Here is a 21996-nt window from a genome sequence, read left to right as displayed (position 1 = left end):
GGAAAGCAGTTTCTAACTATCTTCCAACAACGTTGGCCCTTTTCAAAAGAAAAATCACAAACATCCCCCTCTGCCCTCTTTGCAAATTGGCCCCAGAATCTACCGAACATATGATCTTCTTATGTAAATGGGTAGAGAGAGAGAGAGAGAGAGAGAGAGAGAGAGAGTATGGTTTGCAAGCACCATCAATTACAAGCCAAACATTCAGACTTTTAACAAGTTTTGATAGATGGATTACCGGTTTGAAGTATTCACAACAGAGCAACTGAATTGGATTCTTACGCAGATGGCCTTTTTATGTTGGCATATATGGAAAGCTGCTAGATGCGGAGCACTCTAGGAACATAAGGGTGAGGCCTTGCCTGATCCGGGTCTTGTTGCTTCTTCTGCTGCTTTGGAGTTCCTGCATGTCAATAAAAAAGGCAATCAGAATCATGATGAGACCTATATGACGGCACGAATCCGCGATCAAAAGTGGGTACCTCCACAATCGGACTTCATCAAATTGAATGCTGACGGCTCATGTGCTTCAGGCAAGTTGAACTTCAGAAGCGCTTTCTTTGGCATCTGGGCAAGGGTGGGGGGACAAAGTTGAAATTGAATCAGACTCAAGAGAGGCTCTAAATGCAATCAAGGGAAAAAAGAACTCAAGCTGGGAAGCTTACCCAATTCTCAGACAGAAGGAAGCTCTGCTTTCCCAGATCCGGTGGTGTTGGGTACACCGTGAAGTGAACCAAGCAGCACATTGCTTGGCATCACTTGTCAATAGACCCCCCAACCTCCCTTGTTTTCATTCTCTCCAAGGACGGTCTCCCCTGCCCTCCAAATGTTGAAGTTGACATGCTCTCTTTTCTAGTTTTGCTGCTTTGTTTCTGTTGGCTAGTATCTTAGTTCTTTAGCTTTGTTCCTTTCTTTGAGACTCCTGGTTGACTCTCGTCTCTAGGGCCCAGGCCTTGTCTCTCTGCCTGCGGCCGTTTTATGAAAGAATTCCTTCAGACCAAAAAACACGTCTTTGTATAATTGTACGTGTAACGTATAGACGTCACTCACTATATGCTAAGGCACTCTGAAGAAGGAAGTTCAAACAAGCAATTCTATTATTGCCAAAAAGAATTAGAGTTTTGCTATTGGAAGCTCCAAATTTACTCACTTAACTTCTATACTTTCTGCACCTCTTATTAAATTTTCAAATACTAAACTTACTCACTAAACCAAACAAATTATTATCTTTGAAATAAAAAACTTAGTATTTTCAATGATTTAATTACTCTATAAATCTTAATTACATATACAATTCTTAATCAAACAACATGCATAAATCTCTTTTCCAATAAATAAATTTAAAAAAAAACCAAACACAAGGTATTGAGTTTCAAGAATTAATTTCTAATCAATAAGAAAATAACATGAACTGTTCTGTGTTTTTTTATTTTAGCTGTGCAAAAAAAAAATGAAGAAATCATTTTTTTTAATGTTTATTTTTTCTCTATTTTTTATACCTCATGATTAATTATTTAAATATTTTTTTAGTTTTTTTTTTATTGCTAGCTATCTCTTTTTTTTGTTTTTTTGTTTTTGCAAATATAATGGATAGACTTAGATTTAGGTCATAAATCATAATAAGATTTACTCACCAATATGCGTTTAACATATATATCATACATTTTTATGTCACATGATCTTACTCATATTTTTAATTCTTATTGAATATATATGAAAGCTTGAATTTTTTATTTTTTTTTTGAAACAAAGATATACTTTTAATTGATAGGCCCTCAAGTGAGGTGATTACAATCATAGGTAACAACATCATGAATACATTCAGGGGTCTACACACGGTGATGGGTAGCTTCAAAGCCTATGCCTGCTAATCTGTGTGCAACTAAATTGCATGAACGTGGAGCATACTGCACCTGAACTCGAGGGATTAAGGACATGGCATGCTCTTTTCAAAAAAAAAAGGACATGGCATGCTTAATGTAGTCAATTAGGCCCCCATTAGCAAGAAGACTATGATCGACACATGTGGCTTCAGCCACTGCCTCCATAGAGTCGCTTTCAATAGTGACCTGTACGTTGTACCTGTAGGGTATTCACAAGGTCAAGACCTGCACGTATGGCGTACGGTTCACTTTGTTTTGGGGAAGCAGCATGCAGAATGGGACCAGCAAACGCAGCAACAACCTGCCCAGTATTATTACGTACGTAGCACTCCTCCCACTCCTCCTTTGGTTTGGTTAGGTAAGAAAGATGCATCCACGTTTAGCTTCAGACTCCCAGGTGCAGCAGGTTTCCAGAAACACCTAGGTTATTGTTTTATCTTTGGACTAGTAGGAGCTTGAGCTTTATGAAAACTTTAATGAGTATGTAGTGAAATTGGAAAATGAAATAGATAAGGGAAATAATAAAGAATACAATCTAATATTATTGAATTGGAAAGTCTACATAAAATAAATATAATATTTTTTATTGTCCTTAATAGTCATTTTATAGTAGGTTATATATGTCATTTAATAATTGATAATAGAGTGATGTACTTGAGCAGATTTGGAGGTCGCAATAGAATCACTCATACAAAGAATTATTGATCGAGAAGGAGGGCCTCAAGTCCTGTTTCCTCGTTCCACAAATTTCTAGTACAATATTCACAGGGGAGAAAGAACTAGTCTCTCATATCCAAGAAACAACTAGTCTTGCAGATTTCCAGCAATAGTGAGGAAGACATATTACCTAGCTTCCAGAGTACAATCATCAGCAAGTGAATAAAAAAACTTAAAAATGAAAAATCAAGACCCTTTTGCATAGACAAAAGAATGTTAGCTTGGACAAGTCAGGAAGGTTGCCTCAAATTAAAAATCATACAAGTTGCAAAATAAAACCATAGCAAGAGATGATATGGTCAAAGACGATTCAATGTGTTTCTAGATCTCACAGCGACTGAAACAATTAACGCAAGAGAGATAAATAAGATAAGTGTGTGTTGGCAAGGATCAAAATATGAAGCCTTTATAAGAAGGCAACAAGTATAACTCAACATGTAATGGCTTCAAGTATATCTAGAAGCCTTTATAAGAAGGCAACAATAGAGCAGCAAATATGCTTCAGAAACCATTAAAGTGCCTCTTTAAAAGCAATGAAAGCAAACAATCCTTATAAACCCATAAAGCTAGACAATAGGTGATTCAATGAGAGCTCTAAATCATTTTCATGAACTGATTAAAAGCAATGAAAGCAAACCATAAATGTCACGCCCCGAATTTTGAATAACAAATTCAAATCCGAAACATGAATTTAACAACTTAATCAAATAAACGTTCTGAATTTTTTTTTCTCAAAACAAACACACCACCCGCCACTCAAATATAACATCTCGAAGACCTCGAGTTTATTATTACAAATTCACTCTCACAAGTAAAATTGTAAAGCTCTAAATGAGCATAACAAACCTCACAATAGAAAATCAGAATAACACACTTGCAGCTACTCTACGCAGCTCGATCACCTTCCTGATTCTCCTGACCTGTAGTAGTACCCGCTACACAGTTTGAATAGTGTACCGGGATTGCAACAACACAAAACCCGGTAAGCTTTTGACAGCTCGTATGAGTAAACAAGAATGAACTGTTGATTTATTAAAATACATTTCCTTTAACTCAAGTATAGAAATGTAGGAACATCACAATCACAACGACTACCACAAAACCACTTCACTATCTCACTCTCATATAGATATATATACACTTATGAGTCACTCCCCGTTACCCTCATAAGATCACTCGACATTTGATATATATACACTTATGAGTCACTCCCCGTTACCCTCATAAGATGCACTCGACATTTGATATATATACACTTATGAGTCACTCCCCGTTACCCTCATAAGATGCAGACAGACTAGAGCTCTAACTGAAAAGTAACCACTCGTCCGGCCAAAGACGTGATTACCTATTTCCTGCCTTGGTCACCCCGTGACCTATTGATCTCCACAAATCACAACAATTTATTGTTCCTCAACAATAAAACTCAACACAATTCCAACAATACATATTATTTCACGTAAATAATATATATACAGACATTCACACAGGAATGCCTATTAATACCAACTATAGTTCATATGATTGCAATAAAATAAAGAAATTAAATATATTGGGTTCGTAATATGAACCACGTGAGGTTTACTCACCTGTAATCCAGCTGCGTCTTCTTAACAGCTCAACAACAATTTCACAAATTGTCCGCCAAATAAATCCATCGATCACCTAATCCAATAATGATCTCAACTTAGCCAACAACTCAAAAACATACTTAAATGACAATCCAACGATCGGATCGAAATTAAATGATGATCCAACGGTCAGATCCTCACGGATCGCCATTAAAGTCATCCTCCAAAATTATCACGAAGATCCAACGGTTGTATCTTCCTGAATTGTCCTTACTAACATCTTTACCAATTTATACGAAAATCCGACGGACGGATTCTCACAAATCGCCTCCCTAATCACTGTTTAGCAATTATACGAAGATCCAACGGTCGGATCTTCGCTCATGACCACACAAAGCCACTGGGACAGTCGTAAGACCAACATATCAAAACTACAAGTCCATCGGACGGTCCGATCTTCACAGATCACAAATCGAACGATTGAAATCGATCGAAATCGTAAAATTCATAACTTAATCATACGATATCCAAAAATTGCGTATAATATATCGACAAGATCGTATTGAAATATAGAATCTAAAAATGTATAGAAACCATATTTTTGACCCCCAGAGGTGGCTGGAAATGGCCGCCGGAGTTAGTGGCAGAGCCGCCGCCGACCACCGCCAATGGTGTCGGGGCCGGGCTGCCCTTCTTCATCTCATCATGCCTAATGATTTTCCTAACTAGCATGTAAGCTGAAAATGACCGGAAGGGATAGAAATTACCTCGAACCAGTCGGTTGGCCGGAAAAAACCCAGAAACCGGCGAGCTCCTAGTTCGACGTAAAAACTGCAACTTCAGGCCTCGATCCCTTCTGGAAAGTTGTTCAGATCCTCACTCTGAGTTCACCAGTCCAAGAAAAACTCAAAACGACGTCCTGTAGCTCTAGATATATCGATCGAAAGCTTCGGTGGTCGGAAAAATTCCAGAATCCGGCAGGTGCTCCGATCCACGTAAAAACTTCCACAAATCGCTTCGATTCTTTCTGGAGATTTGTTAATAAACTCAAGGTGAGTTTACCAGTTCAAGAATCACCCAAAACGATGGTCTAAAGCTAGAGATATAGAGATTGATAGCTCGTTTTTCGATTTTGATCGGGTCTGGCTTCCAGCCGCCACCACGAGTAGCGCCGCCGTGCAAGGCTACTTCTGGGAGCTTCAGGAGGTTGAGGTGAGCTCGTGGATGGAGTTTTGTGAGGAGTGGTGACTGGTAGCTTGAGATATCAAGCTTGAAATCAAAACGGGGGTAAACCGGCCTCGTACTCCACCGCCGTGTACGGCCCACGAGACGGCGAAAGGCTGTTACCGGCAGCTGCGAAAGGAAGAGTCGAAGCTGTGGAACGTGGTCTGGGGTCGATCGAAGGCCTGTGGAGCGAGAACTAGCTTGGAGAAAATCTTCAGATTTTTCTGGTGTTGTTTCGGCAGAAAGAGAGAACGAGAGAAAAATGAATTTTTTTCTTCTTCCTCCAAAGCTGGTATACCACCAATCCTATACAATTGTATAATAAAAAGCAAACTAGTGTCGCACTACTTTACTTAATGCTTGAAACACATAGCACGCCTCCATTTTTTTTTAACAAAGTGATTGCCACTACTTTGTGTTTAAACCAGAAATATAGGATTTGATTATTAATGTAGGGGAAATTTGATTAATCCTTGCTACAACAATAACAATTGAGATTTGACGTAAAATTATTCTCCACCAAATCGAAATGAATACTTCATTGAATAAAACTGCCGCCAAGTATTTCTCGATTGAAAATCGAGGTTATTACAATAAAGCTATACAAAGCTCCAAATACTCGCAATATTCAATTTGTTTGAACCTAAAATAACATTTTTTCCCGATAAGGGGGACTCGAGAGAAACCGGGCCAATATCCGTGGCTCAAGCGATATATTTTCGATAAGTTCGGAATATATTATTTAGAGGCTAAATAATAAAGCCTACTTGGAGATCAAGCAATCTTTAGGCGAATCTGGATATTCATTGATTTACTATTTAATTATCAATATATTTGATAATTAATTGTGATTTGCTTGGTTGCCAAGTATTGTGCAAGAGGAAAGTTGGCAGCTACATATATGGCCGATATTACGCGAGCCATGCAAGGCAATTATCAAAGCCCCGCATATATCTCTATCACGGTCGTGAACGCGAGCAGATTGGGTTGATCAATTAAGGAAGGATACAATTATCCTTCACTAGCCTTCATCACCAATAATTATTATGGCTGCCCATGCAATTAATGTGTAATGGCATGCACGTACAGTGGATAGTAGGCATGTAATCATGATGTATGTACATGCATGGTGACAATTAAGGAAGGAGTACCAAGGTAGGCCATCAGCCCATGCACTACCAATATTTAAGTCAACCCAAAGCCATAGTGGACGTGCAATACATGGAAGCATGTTATCATCCTTGATTGTAAGTGACAAGGAATATATATGTATATAATTGTTCATGCATGGCAGAAGATCAATTAAGGAAATTACCATCCTTAATTGCATGGAGATAAGAGTGCTCGCGAAGATATATATATGAACAGATAAGACGTGCATATCCAACAGCTCGCGGCCAAGAAGATTACGTCCAGGACTCTAAAAAGGTAATTAACCTTGCCTAGAAGATTGCTACGACAGAGTTAATCTTTTATTACTCATGATAGTTATCAAAACTATTAAGAGTTTTGATTTGATTCAAAGGCCAATAACTGTGGCCTAAAATATAGTATTTCATTTAGGTCTTATTAAAAAGCCCGCGAATCAAGTGGGCCGACGGAGGCCCGCCGGCCAGGAGGACCAAAAGCCCGGCCCGTCAAAAAGCCCGCAAAAGCCCACCTCGGTGGGCCGATGGAGGCCAGCCAAAAAGCCCGCAAAAATCTGGCCCGGCCCGTAAAAGCCCGTAAACTATTATATATATATATATATAATAGATATGTGTGTGTGTGTTTATATATATATACACATGTGTGTGTGTTATATATATATATATATATATATATATATATATATATATATATATATATATATATAATAGATATGTGTGTGTGTGTTTATATATATATACACATGTGTGTGTGTTTATATATATACACACATGTGTGTGTGTTTATATATATATATATATAAAATAGATATATATATATAATAGATATTTTGCAGAAGTGATCTATACATTAGGACCTAAAAACTGAACGGTTAAGATGTGAAAATGTGATCGGAAAGTGGGTGAAAACACCAAATCCGTACCTAAACCTTAGGTAAGGACATCCTTACCTGAGAAAAATCCTATATATATATATACACACACACACACGTGTATGTGTATGTTTATATATATGTGTGTGTGTGTTTATATATATATAGATATAGATATATGTGTGTGTGTGTGTGTTTATATATATATATATAGATATAGATATATGTGTGTGTGTGTGTTTATATATATATATATATATGTGTGTGTGTGTGTGTGGAAGTTCTCATACTTCTATATAGAATATGTGCATATATATTCTAAAAAACAAGTGACAACGGTTGACCAATTCGATCGGATTCGAAAATATGGTGAAATTGACTAATTTTTTTACCACACTCGTAATTTATTGTAATAATCACATCCAACGGTCGGTTTTTTCATTTTATTTGAATTTATAGAGGTTGCTCTTTGGAATGTATGATATATAAATATAGGTTTATAAGAATAACTAAGTTTGACCTAGTTGATCGAATTCGAAACGAGAACTAAATTGACTGGATTTTTTACAACCACCATAAAACATTACAATCTCTCCATCGAGCGGTTGGTTTCTCCAAATTTATCTTCCACTTTATGGTTGCTTTAGAATGGACCTCAACAATTTAAATGCAATGTATAAGTCATACAACTTTAGGAAGCAAATTGGTATAGACCAACGTATTTGTAATTAAAATTGAAATTTTTATCTTATGTCCATGCACATCCATTGACTGAATATTTATATACGTGATGTGAAAAAATAAGCACGTTTCGTGGTCGTCATGTCATCGGTCAACCAAGAAGACATACAAGTGACAACGGTTGACCAATTCGATCGGATTCAAAAATATGGTGAAATTGGCTAAATTTTTTACCACACTCATAATTTATTGTAATAATCACATCCACCGGTTGGTTTTTTCATTTTATTTGAATTTATAGAGGTTGCTCTTTGGAGTGTATGATATATAAATATAGGTTTATAAGAGTAACTAAGTTTGACTTAGTTGATCGAATTCGAAACGAGAACTAAATTGGCTGGATTTTTTACAACCACCATAAAACATTACAATATCTCCATCAAGCTAGCGGTTGGTTTCTCCAAATTCATCTTCCACTTCATGGTTGCTTTAGAATGGACCTCAACAATTTAAATGCAATGTATAAGTCATACAACTTTAGGAGGCAAATTGGTATAGGCCAACATATTTGTAATTAAAATTGAAATTTTTATCTTATGTCCATGCACATCCATTGACTGAATATTTATATACGTGATGTGAAAAAATAAGCACGTTTCGCGGTCGTCATGTCATCGGTCAACTAAGAAGACATACAAGTGACAACGGTTGACCAATTCGATCGGATTCGAAAATATGGTGAAATTGGCTAAATTTTTTACCACACTCATAATTTATTGTAATAATCACATTCACCTGTCGGTTTTTCATTTTATTTGAATTTATATAGGTTGCTCTTTTGAGTGTATGATATATAAATATAAGGTTTATAAGAGTAACTAAATTTGACCTAGTTGATCGAATTCGAAACGAGAATCAAATTAGCTGAATTTTTTACAATCACCATAAAACATTACAATCTCTCAATCGAGCGGTTGATTTCTCTAAATTCATTTTCCACTTAATGGTTGCTTTAGAATGAACCTCAACAATTTAAATGCAATATACAAGTCATACAACTTTTGGAGGCAAATTGATATAGGCAAACTTCTTTGTAATTAAAATTGAAATTTTTATCTTATGTCTACGCACATCCATCGATGGAATATTTACAGACGTGATGTGAAAAAATAAGCACGTTTCGCGGTCGTCATGCCATCGGTCAACCAAGAAAACATACAAGTGACGACGGTTGACTAATTCGATCGGATTCTAAAATATGGTGAAATTGGCTAAATTTTTTACCACGCTCATAATTTATTATAATAATCTCATCCAACGGTCGGTTTTCCCATTTTATTTAAGTTGATAGAGGTTACTCTTTGGAGTGTATGATATATAAATATAAGTTTATAAAAAATATTATCTTTAAAGATTTATTTGTAAATAAAGCCCGCAAGGCCCGCCCCAAAAAAGCCCGCGAGGCCCGCATTAAATGGATGGGCTTGGATCCTTCAATTTACAATAAAGCCCGGCCCGCTATTATTTAAAAATGGAGTAAGGCCCGGCCCGGCCCGTTGATGAGGCCTAATTTCATTCATATTAGGAAGGAGAATCTACGAGCAGCGTATATATAGAGGCTAAAGACGATACAACAAAAGACAACTCTCAAATCAACTAATCGCACAGATTATCAAAGCCTCTCCGGAGCAAACCTACCTGCAACCCAGTTGCAAACCAGCGAAGCAAGGGTAACGCCCTCGCAACCCAGCGAAGCTAAAGTCACGTTTTAGCAAAACCCGTGCTTTCTCTCAACTTCCCAGTGATTGCTCTGCTCAACCTACAACGTTGAGTATCGATTCGGTGACGCGAAGAGATCACAACCAAAGCCCTTACCCGTAAGGCAAGAAGTCATTTTCCGGAAGGCAGGAAAAGAACCTTGTGACGAGGTTGGTGCTCTCCTCGTCCGCAACGCTTGAAGAGGAAGTCAGGTCAAGGGATTCCCCGACGACTGCACCTCACGGTGCTGGCACGCTCGCGCACTCAAAAGAGACAGTTTGTACGGCAACTGGTTTTGGAGCCAAACACAATTGATCAAAGATTTACCCAGCCGAACCTTTTCCGGATTATTTCCTTCTCTTGACTTGACATACTCAATGGCGTGGAGCACCGTCCCCTAAGGCAAGATTTATCGATATATTATAGGACCTGGTACATGAATATTCTGATGCAGCCACTCCTCTTGGATGGGAATAGTCGAAAAAGTCCAGAATAATTGGCTAAGAAAGAAATCATCAGCCTGAGGATCTTGTCATCTTCTCCTGCTTTCATACTGAATCTCAGTCTCCTCGTTTATCTCCTTAGGTCTAAGGAGGTTTCTCGTAGTCCTGGCGATGGAATCGATTAACAAAAGTTGATGCCAATCCGATCAGAATCGTTACGATTGACCCGAACCCCGAATTTTGACAGATTCAAAAACAGGTGTTTGCCCTCCGGCGGACAAATGAAACTTCGATATGGCCGCCTCATGAAGTTTCCCTAAACCCTAACCCTAGAGATGAATATCGTATCGTTTTATAGTAGGGATGGCAATGGGAAGGGTAGGGTAAGGGGATTAAATTACCATCCCCATCATTCTCCATCCCCTTTACTAGCCCCGATCCCCGTAATAAGATACTGGGGATTCCCCATCCCCGTCTCCATTGGGGATTGGGTCCCCACCCGCCCCAATCTCCGTTAACAATATTACTAATTTATTATATAAAAATTTATACAAATAATTATGGATTGTAAAATATGAAGTTAAAATCAAACATCAAAATAAAATAAATTTCTTATTTCAATCAAGGAAAATTGATATGTTGATAAAGATCTTTTATTGAAAGAATCTTTCTTTTTTTGAACATATTTATTAAGAGAATTTAAATATTGACAAAAGATGAAGTTTACATAAATATTTATTTATAAATAATATCAAAAAAAAAATATAATAAATAATATATATATATTTCAGATATTTCTTATTGGGTGGGTATGGGGATGGAGTATCAAAATACCATCCCCGTCCTGTACCCGATTTCAGAATTTGAATACTGGGGATCCCCATCCCCGTTACGCGATTTCCCCCGAATTTCTCCCCGTTAGGGTCGAATACCCGATGGATACCTTACCCGATGAAGATTTTTGTCATCCCTATTTTATAGGCGTCACCTTCTTTTTTTCTTTTTTGTTGTTTGAATCAATTAGGAAATAGGATTAGGTTCCTATTCCTATTGCGTGTCATACCGAAATTTGAATTGGTTTGAAAGACATATCATCAAAGACTCTCGTGTTTTGGATGCATCATCCATTGCCACAGTAGAAGCTAAGCTCCTGTCGATATATTATAACTGTTAGACCAGAATAAATCCACAATATGAATTTTTCACATGTTACAACAAAGTACTAAATTCAAGAGGAAGACGGAAAGAAAGTTTCTAGAGAGAGAGGGTCTACCTTCTCTCTAGAAATTTTCTCTAACCCAGCCACTATTTTGAGAGTCTACCGGCCCCCTTCTCTACCTCCATCTCCAACCCCACCCCTTCAATCCCGTCCACCCCCTCCACCCCTTCAATCACCTTCTTGTTCCTCTCTCTTTTCCACCTATTTCACCCATCTACCATTTCTCTACCTCTCCACACCATACTGCTCTTACAGGCTTTTTGTTAATGAGAACAGCTCTCATCTTCACCGCCTTCACCCCATCTCCACCCCTTACATTCTCCATCCCTACAACCCAATTATGCTCTTTTGTCACCGATTTTCTACTCCTCTAGTCCAGATCTACCTTCGAAATTGTCCATGTCCTCTTTGGATGGAATTGGTTGCTAGTGCTTCCGGATTTGCTTCGTTCTCCACCACCGCTAAACGAACTTACGCCCGTTGGCGAATTTTCGTTCCCCATCAGCGAGTGGCTCGATTTTTGCAATCACACTTTGCTACCCTTGGTGTTTCTTGGGCATCTTTGAGCCCTGTGTGTTGTGTCCCAACCGGTGTAGAAGGAAGCAAGATGGTGCTTTGGTGGCTGATACTCTTCAAGCAACGACATGGAGGTGGCGGCGGTAGTTTTCTAGGGATGGAGCTGCTATTCTCTTGGTGGCTGCTAGCATTAGTTCTAGGGTTTTTCATTTTCAATTATGGGCTTTCAAATTGTATTTGGGCCAAGCCTGTTAGGGGCTTTAATTATCTTTTGCTGGGCCTACGTGCCTTTTTTGCTGGGCCTACGTGCCTCTATTTGCTGGGGTTTTTTGTACCTCTTGTATTGTGGTGTATCATTTGAAACATCTAATACAACTTTATTTTCTTCGACCAAAAAAAAAAAAAAAAGAATTTTTCACATTAAGGTATAAATGTACCATGAGAGTGCAAATTCAAATTTTCATCCTGATCTTGTGATGCCATTGGTGCCTTTCGTAGAGAATTTTCAATTTACTGTGTACTAGCGGTAGAAACAACTGGTAAAAAGAAACCAAATATGTGAGACTCCTGAAATGTTAAGGCAGCCGGGCAACCTCACTGTCCTTTTGTTGAGTTCTACTTGTTACTTCTTGCATAAACAAAATACACACATTCAGAATTCCAAAACCAACTGAGTGATGATATGGTGAAGTTTTGCATTGCTCAACAATGCTAGGGCTAACACTTGCAACCATCTAAACAGTTTAACCTTAAAAAATAAAAGCGAAAGTTACAGAAATTCGATCATGAATGATATTATATTTGGGATAAATGCAAATTGCATAAGAGATTGAGAAAAGTAACCAAATCGTTGTGAATCTTTTCTCTTAAACTGCTCTAGAATTCTTTGAAAGAGAAATTTCTTGCGTCACAAGTTTTTCCCTCTTCGATAGGATATTTTTTTATTTTTTTTACACAACCTACTTTACATTCGGTAACCAGTTAGCTTATAATAGAAATGACAATTATATAAAGAACCAAGGGTTACAGCTTTGATGTTGGTTTTTGTGAGATCAACTTGAAGTCCACCAGCGTCTTGAAGTTTAAGAAGGACATCAACATGCAAGAGCATCTTCTTGTTCTCCAGTAGCGTCATGAGCTCTGGTAATTGTTTTATCTTTTTTTTTTCACTAATGACATCATTAAGAATCCAGTCGACGTTTCTGTTTATTTTCTCAAGGGCAGATCTGATACCTTGGAGATAAGGGAGGAATTTCAGGGAAGGGAAAAAATCAGCCAGGGCAAAGCCTCCGGTGAGGATTGATGACTCCTTGATCAATGCTGTAAATTCCTTTTCACGTTTGCACTTTTTCCCCCAAGGCTGCACGAGCAATCACATTGTTTTGCATGGAGAAAATCACCTCACTAAGATTAAGATGATCAAGCTTGGTTTGATGATGATCCTTAATTGATTGAACAAGAATCCATGCCTCTTCTTCTCTTATTGATCGATAAGACAACACTTGCTTTCTACTTGGGAGCTTCAAAACACAAATCCTGCGCATTTGTCTCCATAAATGATTGTAGGGACTGAAAAAGACCCCTGAAAGAACATTCGAGGAAACTGTCACAGCAAGATCACCACCAGGCTGCTGCCAGAAGATCGCCTCTTGGGTCTGCAACAGCTCTTTGGTTAATTCAGGTGATGAAATGACTACAACCGATACTTGTCCCACTTTGAGGTGCATGATAGGTCCATACTTGTTGGCCAAGTCTCTTAGGCAGTGGTGTGGTAATGCACCTACCAACTGAAGCAAGTTTCCTATGACTGGTAGCTTCCTGGACCTGGGGGCAACTTAAGTATTGGGATATGAGTGGCTTTGAATCTCTTCCAACAAAGAACTAGGATTAGTCTAGGGCGACCACTGAAGTATAGAGGAAGGGAAGGAATATTTTGAATTTGGAGCGGTAGGGGCGCCATTAGCTCTTATCATTTGATTTTAATTGCAAGCAAAGCTATAGTTTAGTTGTGTTGATTCTTGGAACCAATTATGTAGATGCCCAAGTGGAATATGACAGTATAGACAACTCATCAATTTAGTAGTTACATCTTGCAAAGAATCTAAGGCTTCCTTGTCCAGTTGGTGACCAGTGAACATCAGTTGTGTTTTCAGAAGTTGTTGCCTGATCGACCAAAAGGGCACTGCACTGGTATATATATCCCATCTAGGATTTTGTCTTTCTGGCAAGTTCTGGAGGTCACGCCGACCAATTTGTGGACGTCAACCTCAACGATCTCATCTCAATTGCTGATTAAATTTTGGACGTCAACAACAGTTGTGAATGTCATCCAACCACCATGCAATTTAGCAATCAAAACCATATAGTTTTTTTTTTCCTCTCAAAAATCATTCCGACCAAATTGTTTTGTCAGTTGATTAACATCATTACTGCATTGCAACAAATTAAGTTTATTTTCTCATCATTACTGCATGTCTGCATTACAACAAAGTTTATTTTCTTCTAAAAAAAAAAAAACAAAGTTTATTTGGTTGCACAATTTAGAGGACCAAATTTCCATCGACTTTTTGGAAAAATACTCACTTCTGATAACCGAAAACTGAACATGCAGTTCCGTTTATTGAGGTACAATACAAGGGTCAAGGGTACATAAAATTTCTCCCAACATAAATGACTCTTATTCGATGCAAATGTCTACAATACAACCTATTTAATTACCATACTCTTGCATGTAAAAAGACATTATTCGAAGCATACGACGTCCTTGTTAGAAGCACATATGACATACGTTAAAAACTTAAAACTATGAGTAGTAAATGCAATTGGAAAAACTTTAAAGAGAAGCTAATTGTTTCATTACAGAATGTAAGGAATGGCAATAACTTTTAAGTCATTCTTCTTCCTTGCGCTCATTCCCATTGATTCAGTCATGTCAAGCTCTTCTAATTTTGTCCCATTGGGGAGTTTCCAGTTGAAGTGGTACAACAGTTGAGCAAGTGCAATCTCAACCGATGCAGTTCCAAATGATATGCCTGGACACATTCTCTTACCAGCCCCAAATGGAATAAATTCAAAGTTGGTCCCTTTGAAATCAATGGAAGAACCTTGGAACCTCTCAGGCTCAAAGCAATCAGCACTATCCCCCCAATGCTTTGGGTCTCTCCCAATGGCCCAAGCATTGACCAAGAGTTTGGTTTCAGATGGTATATCATATCCACTAATTTTACATCTCTGAGTGGCTTGTCTTGCGATTAAGGCAAGAGGAGGGTGTAACCTTAGAGTTTCTTTTACGACCAATTTCAGGTAGTCTAGTTTCTTAATGTCTGCATCATGGATTTTCCTCTTGCCTGCAAGAATTTGTCGTACCTCGGCTTGTGCTTTCTCCATTACGCCTGGATTTCTCACTAATTCTGCCATTGCCCATTCTGTGGTAGTTGCTGAAGTTTCACTTCCAGAAGTATACATGTCCTGAAAATCCAAGGTTAATTATCTGTTCAGTTGCATCTACCGCAGATTAAGTACCACTAATTGCTAACATATCAGAAATAAGACTTAATCTTTATTTAAATTCTTACCATGGTGATAGCTTTGATATGCTTGGTTTTGACATCAAGCTGGAGCTGATCACTAGACTCCTGAAGTTGTAAAAGCACATCAACTATATCTTCTTGCAGAGGATCATCACCAGCTGATGATTCTCTTTTCACTTTATGATCATTGATGATTTCATCAAGCATACTGTCCATTTTTCCGTGTATTTTCTCAAGGGCAGGCTTGAAACGTGTGACATGACGAAGGAACTTGAGAGAAGGGAACAAATCCGGCACTGCAAAGCCTCCTGCAAGCTGGTTGATTTCATCGATCAATGATGTAAATTCTTGTTGATGTTTGCACTTCTTCCCCAAGGCTGCCCGGGCAGTGATGCCGTTTTGCATGGAGAAAATCATCTCGCTGAGGTTGACTAGCTGTGGCTGTGATGGTGAGGAATGAACTGATCCAACAAGATTCCATGCCTCTTCTTCTCTTATTGATGCAAAAGACTGCACACGCTTTGTACTTAGGAGCTCCGACACACAAATTTTGCGCATTTGCCTCCAATAATCATTATTAGGACAAAAGAGGATACTTGAAAGATCATAGGACAAAACCTCAATAGCAAAAACAGTGGGGCGTTGCGAGAAAGCAGTCTCATGTGTCCTCAACACCTCTTCAGCTAGTTTCGGAGATGAAATCACTACGGCTGATACTTGTCCCACTTTGAGGTGCATGATTGGTCCATACTTCTTGGCCAAGTCTCTTAGAGAATGATGTGGTAGTGAGCCGACCAACTGAAGCAAGTTTCCTATAACCGGTAGTTTCTGCGGACCTGGCGGTAGACTAAGTATTGAGGTATGGCTGGTTTTCAATCTCCTCCAATATAGAACTAGGATAACTAGCGCAATCAGAGAAGTATAGAGAGGAAGGGAAGGAACATTTTGAATTTGAAGCATTAGGGGCACCATGAGAAGCTGTTATCACTGGGGCTTTGATTTTGCAAGCAAGCAAAGGTACAATTTTCTTGGGATTCAGAAAGCAACGAACCTAGCTGGTGACTTGGTGTTAAGCACTGGAAAACAACTCACGATGATAATTAGGTCAAATAGGTATATTGATAGTTTGATACTGATACATAGAGATTTCAAGCACTAATCAGGTCAACAATGCGTACTAATTCTTCTTGTGTGGGTGGGTGATAATTTAGATGTGACTGGGTGATAAAATAATAATAGTATTCTCTGTCACTACAAGAAAAATGGTCTACGACAACATCATATTTACAACATATTATAAATGTTCGTTGTTGCTTATAGTTTTCCACAACGGGCAAACAATGTGTGTTGTTAAAAACTGTATACCACAACATGCGTCATTTGCATGTTGTTAATTTAGTTATTGACAACTCACCTTACACGTTTTTATTTTTAAGTTGTCAATTAAAACATTAACAAGTATAAATGCATCTTGTTAAATATTTTCAAAACAACAACGTGCAGCGAACACTGTTAAAACTTTGAGAAAAAAGATACAAGAAAACTTGCAGAACAATTGTGCTCAACAAGCACCTGTGGGCTGTGGACTAAAGTCACTACAAACTCAACTCGATCTTTCTCAAAGAAAAAAAGAGAAAAAGAAAAAAAATATTAAAAAATCAGCCCTCTGAATCCATCAGAGATCCAAAACGTATAAAATCCTGGGCTTGAAGAATTGAACTCTGAAGCTCTAGACTCTCATTCTCTCAAACGGCTTCGCCCTCACCAGCTTAAACCCTAAACCGCACGAAACGATGTCGTGGCTTCCCTCCGCCGTCGCTCTCAATTGCATCGACGACTTCGCCATGAAGCAAGACCACTTCTCCGGCGTCGCCGCCGTCGAGCACATCCCGCTCAGCCACTTGGCCGACGGCAGGATCGACTCTGCCTCGGCTGTGGTCCTCCAATCATTCGCGTACCTCCCACGTGCCGCCCAGCGTCAGCTACGTCCTTACCAGCTCATCCTCTGCCTCGGCTCCGGCGACTGCGCCACTGACTCCACTTTCACTGCCGACCTCGGTTGTCAATCTCCGAAGCATTTCGATGGCCGGATTTCTGGCGTTTACGGCTACGAAGGTACTTCGTTCTTTCTTCATATTAGGTGTTCCACTGTTTCGCACCTTCAATTTCATCGTCTTGGTTCCTATTGCGTTCTAATCAGCACAGCATGTTGTTTAGCTTGAAAATTGTTTGAAGAACTCAGCTTTTAGCCTCGCAGCTGCAAAACACTGTTATTCATTTGCTTCTTCATGTTTGCTTGTTCCTCCTGAATTGGCATATTGTCGAACACTAGGTATGCATTGAAAATAAAGATGATTCATGCTAGATAGTGAAATTGATATAAAAATTCGATTGAAGGATGTGAGTATGAGACATTGCAGTCTTACTGTGTACAACTGTGGACAGTATAATGAATGTTCATGAGAATTAGATAAAAGTGGTTTTGAGAGTGAATTTGAAATACTTTAATTTTAGCTGTATTGGGAATCATCCTCTGAGAGTGATGGTCTAATGGATGGTGTATCAGGTATTTGTGGCAACGTTTGATGTTTCGGTTTGTGTAATTTGCATAACGATCGATCAGATTGATGTTAATGTGGTTGTGTATATGCAGATGATGCAAAATGTGGTATGCCGACATGGATCTGCAAGGGGCTTACTTATTTTCTTATTTGCAGGCCTGGTTTACTTCTATCTCTAAGGTTGGTTTGTTGCCTTAAAGTAATCTTCAACTTAATTATTACTATACAGTGCTTTGAATTTATGCCCTTCTTTTATGTGATCATGTTCAGGCTTTTGATCTGTTGGAAATGGTAAAGGCAATCAAAGGTATTGTCTAGCAGAATGTTTTTGATAGAAAGCTGCAAGTAGTCAAGCAGTTAGCTGCTATCGTTACTCCATTATTGGTAATTGGATAGTCGGGTAAAACTATAAATGTTGAGTAAAGAACACAGGTTCAAAGATATTGTTTTGGTCATGTATTTCACTAGGGTAATGCACATAATGGTTTTGAGCAGAAGGCTAGAAGTTGCATGGCAAATGTTGCTCTGTACTCCATACATTTTGGTTACATTAACTTTTAGGTTTTCATTTGCATAGCTTTTCCAGCAGTCCATGGATGCTTAGAAAGGGGATTCTTGCAGCAGGAGAATCTGTTGCAACATGGTCTTCCTGTTGTGCTCTAAGGTAATTTATTGCTGGGATGCAGTAATAATAAACTAATCATCTTTGTTTCCTTTTAAATGTCACTCCACAGGTTAATCGATTTAATAACCTAAAACACACAGATGATTGGTGTTAGTTTCCTGACTGTTGGACAATGCTTTCATGTTTTCAGTATCTATCGCGCAGGCATAGCTTTAGATATTACAGGTTTCGTTGGCCAAACCAGCTGCTAGGATTCTTGAAGTTACTGGAAAAACTGCACAGAGCATTAGAACCCGATAGGATCCATTGAACTTCCTCTTAATTTATGATATTTGTAGTCACAACAATGCTTGTTTTGTCAATTACCAATGATCCACAAAGGATTCAGTACTTTGTCTTGCATTTTTTGTTAGGAATATATCTATTAGACAATATGGTACTCTTAATGAAATGTATATTTTTCTTTTACATGGTTAGTCTACTAATATTGGCATGGGAATGTGCTCAAGTAATGGTGAATGTTTACAGAGTAATCGAGAAAGGTAAAGGAAAGAACCCAGCAAATTGGGTGCAATAATATATATTGAAACATTATAACAACGTATTCAGTAATATGACAACATACCATGTATGCTGTCGAAAACTAAAGACAACATGCTGAGAGTGTTGTTAAAACTTACAACATACACTTGAAACGTTGTCGAAAATTTATGACAACGTGCAGAGCTCATTGTTGAATAATTACAACAACGTGCGTCGCCTCTTTTTGACAACGTGCAAAGCGCGATGTTAAGGACTCATGGACTTTTAATGACTCTGGCATCTACAACATGCGCCAAACGTTGTCAAAAGTGATTGACAACGTGAATTGCAAGTTGCTAAACGTGTTTTTTCTTGTAGTGTGTGTCAAATATAAATTGTCTTATATGTAAAACAAATGCAAAACAAGAAGCTAATCTAGCACATATATAACTACACATAAGAGGGGTATGCATTTGTCTCTACTCGATCTGGGTATCTTATAGACTTTCACGTTGCAATCTACCAGTTATGAACACCCAGTTTATCTTACCCTTGCAACATCATGTCCAATCTGTCATTATATGCTCTTGTTTCAATATACCATTCCCAATCTCTCAGGTATGGCCAAATTTCATACTTAACTGATTAGCATTGGGAAGATTATACAAACACAAAAGAGGTAACATGAGGAGGCATGAGATCCTTGTTTTCTATTTTATACAAGAGATGGTAAAATCAGCAAATATGTGCCACACACAAACGGACCTTGTCCTCAACTATGTGGCAACGCCACAAAAGGAAAATGTAGAAGCAAAAAGCGAAACATATCTAACAACAGAGAAAGAAAAGGAACTCTTATACAGTTATGTTATAAACATAAAGCATCTCTTGCTTGTCATGCATATTCTCTTCTCTCAACTGGATCATTAAAGGCTGTTAATATAATCAAAGACCCCCTGGTCAGATTCAAATGAGTCGGCAACACATTACGCTCTTTTACCTTTCACTACCCTGTTTCATGTTTTACAACAATGACTATGAGTCTATGACTGAGCAAGCTCAGTTGGAACTCAAACTGACAATGATGCAGCCAAAGACGTTAGAGTAGATGATCCATGCATCAAAGCTAAGTGAGTAGTGAGTAGTGTGCAGTGGCATCGCCAAACAGTCTGATTAAAACGAATGCATGAAAGCTAAGTGAGTAGTGACCCCCTGAAATCATCACTTCATGAATCCACAAAGGAGAAACAGATGCATACACTCATTCAGAAAATATAGAATTATAAATGCTGAAAGGCTTCACCCAGCTCAAAAATTTCAATGCCACATAGACGAGTTCCATAATTTTGTTCTGCTTGACAAGTATAATCAAAATCCAGTACTACATCAATGAAATGTAATTTAAGGCATCTCCGGTCTTCAATTTTCACTATCCATCTCCTCAGCAATATAATTATTAGTTTTGAGTGAGAAGATGATTCAAATTGCCAGAAGTTATCAAATCTCACAATGAAATGACATTTCATTTCACTATATTCTTTTGCAATCCTGTCCGGCCATTTTAATGTTTTATTACATTTTGCCTGATTCATTTAATTCATAGTGAAATGTCATTTTTAAAGAGGAGTGGGTAAGGTTTCAATACCTAATGAAAATTTCACACTTCTTCGCCTTTCTAGAATAAAATCCAGCATATACTCATATAGCTGTATTTAAACAATTCTGCTCAATTGCAGCTTAGCCTCAAAAGTAAAATACTCATTATCACAACCACATCTGGTTCTACAATTCTGACTACGAAATGCTTGTTTTAATTGTACCAACTTAAACCGACATTCTCTACTCTTCTTCACCTATCTAAGAGATCCAACATAAAGTTACTAGTAATAAGAGAATCCTGCATCAAATACAACATGAACTAAAGAAGTGACACGGTCTACACCTCTCTAAATCAAAGTATCATCATCACAAGCATAACTGATGATGCAACTTTGAGCATGAAATGGTTGTTGCATCTGTATCAAAAACAGACCGACATTCTCGACCAATTGCCTTCCTCAAAATCTTACTGGGGCACAAGGTGGGATGCCAGGTTCCTGACTATTACCAGTGGTACATCAAAAACCTATCTGAAAAGTTGACAATCATCTGCTAGCTTAAACATACACGTACTAAAATGGATGGCATGCTTCAGTCCTGACACCAAATTTTTGAACTAACGTACTGTAAACGGTTGACCATGAACAGCAACACAAATTGGACTTTTTGGTTACCTTAGCAGACAACTAACTACACAAGATATTACTTAACCCCACCCCTTAAAGATATAGCCTTCATAAGAAATTTAAACAAAAAAAGTTTACTCTTCCCAACACCCAAAAAGAAAAGAAAGAAAGAAAAAACAGTTAGTGTCTGATCATGTATGCTCCCCCAAATGATTTAGTACATAAATTACTCACATGAAACAGGATGCTTTTAGCTCGAAGTTTTGCAACAAACCCTTTATTTCTGAGTTCTGACAGTCTAAAACTTCGAAAGTTCTAATCCAACTAGGCAAGATCAATCAATATAAGAAAAATGTAAAAGCATAAGGATGTAAATAACCTTGATAGGCTCATTTATTTGTTGGAACCTGGAGGTTGAACAGCACTGGTCATTTGTTGCAAGCAGTGACCAAAAGAGGAGAAAACATCATTAAATTCGCACTTAGTCTTTCTTTTTGTTAT

At 38.1% G+C, this 21996-nt stretch overlaps 3 protein-coding genes across 4 annotated transcripts in view; 2 read left to right on the top strand and 1 right to left on the bottom strand.

Moving 5' to 3' along the window:
• LOC133718212 (uncharacterized) overlaps nt 1–21996 on the top strand; it is a 42299-nt gene that overhangs the window by 3724 nt on the left and 16579 nt on the right. The window lies entirely within an intron of this gene.
• LOC133718594 (desmethyl-deoxy-podophyllotoxin synthase-like) lies at nt 14653–16603 on the bottom strand. The gene is made up of 2 exons (XM_062145463.1): nt 15608–16603; nt 14653–15500 (listed from the first exon to the last, which is right to left on the bottom strand). Exons 1-2 carry the CDS (start codon nt 16532–16534, stop codon nt 14889–14891), a joined length of 1539 nt encoding a protein of 512 aa, XP_062001447.1. The 5' UTR covers nt 16535–16603; the 3' UTR covers nt 14653–14888.
• Nucleotides 16815–19216, top strand: LOC133715724 (uncharacterized). Of its 2 annotated transcripts, none has more exons than XM_062142340.1 (4): nt 16815–17677; nt 18216–18303; nt 18701–18787; nt 18953–19216. In XM_062142340.1, the coding sequence occupies exons 1-4, from the start codon at nt 17356–17358 to the stop codon at nt 19056–19058; spliced, it is 603 nt and encodes a 200-aa protein (XP_061998324.1). In that variant the 5' UTR covers nt 16815–17355; the 3' UTR covers nt 19059–19216. The 2 variants fall into 2 exon arrangements, with proteins under 2 accessions (XP_061998324.1, XP_061998325.1); XM_062142341.1 differs by having other exon boundaries at nt 18939–19216.

The sequence above is a fragment of the Rosa rugosa genome, chromosome 6 (assembly GCF_958449725.1).
Source record: "Rosa rugosa chromosome 6, drRosRugo1.1, whole genome shotgun sequence".
Taxonomy (NCBI): Eukaryota; Viridiplantae; Streptophyta; class Magnoliopsida; order Rosales; family Rosaceae; genus Rosa; species Rosa rugosa.
The sequence above is the reverse complement of the archived record's forward strand: the minus strand, read 5'-3'. Positions and strand labels throughout refer to the sequence as shown.

Bases quoted from the DNA above. Each gene is read 5' to 3' on its own strand.
- LOC133718594 (XM_062145463.1), bottom strand. From the start codon at position 16,534: ATGGTGCCCCTAATGCTTCAAATTCAAAATGTTCCTTCCCTTCCTCTC. The intron at 15,501-15,607 runs GTAAGAATTTAA...TTGGATTTTCAG, and splicing joins ATATCAAAGCTATCACCATG to GACATGTATACTTCTGGAAG.
- LOC133715724 (XM_062142340.1), top strand. From the start codon at position 17,356: ATGTCGTGGCTTCCCTCCGCCGTCGCTCTCAATTGCATCGACGACTTC. The intron at 17,678-18,215 runs GTACTTCGTTCT...GTGTATATGCAG, and splicing joins TGGCGTTTACGGCTACGAAG to ATGATGCAAAATGTGGTATG. The intron at 18,788-18,952 runs GTAATTTATTGC...TCTATCGCGCAG, and splicing joins TCTTCCTGTTGTGCTCTAAG to GCATAGCTTTAGATATTACA.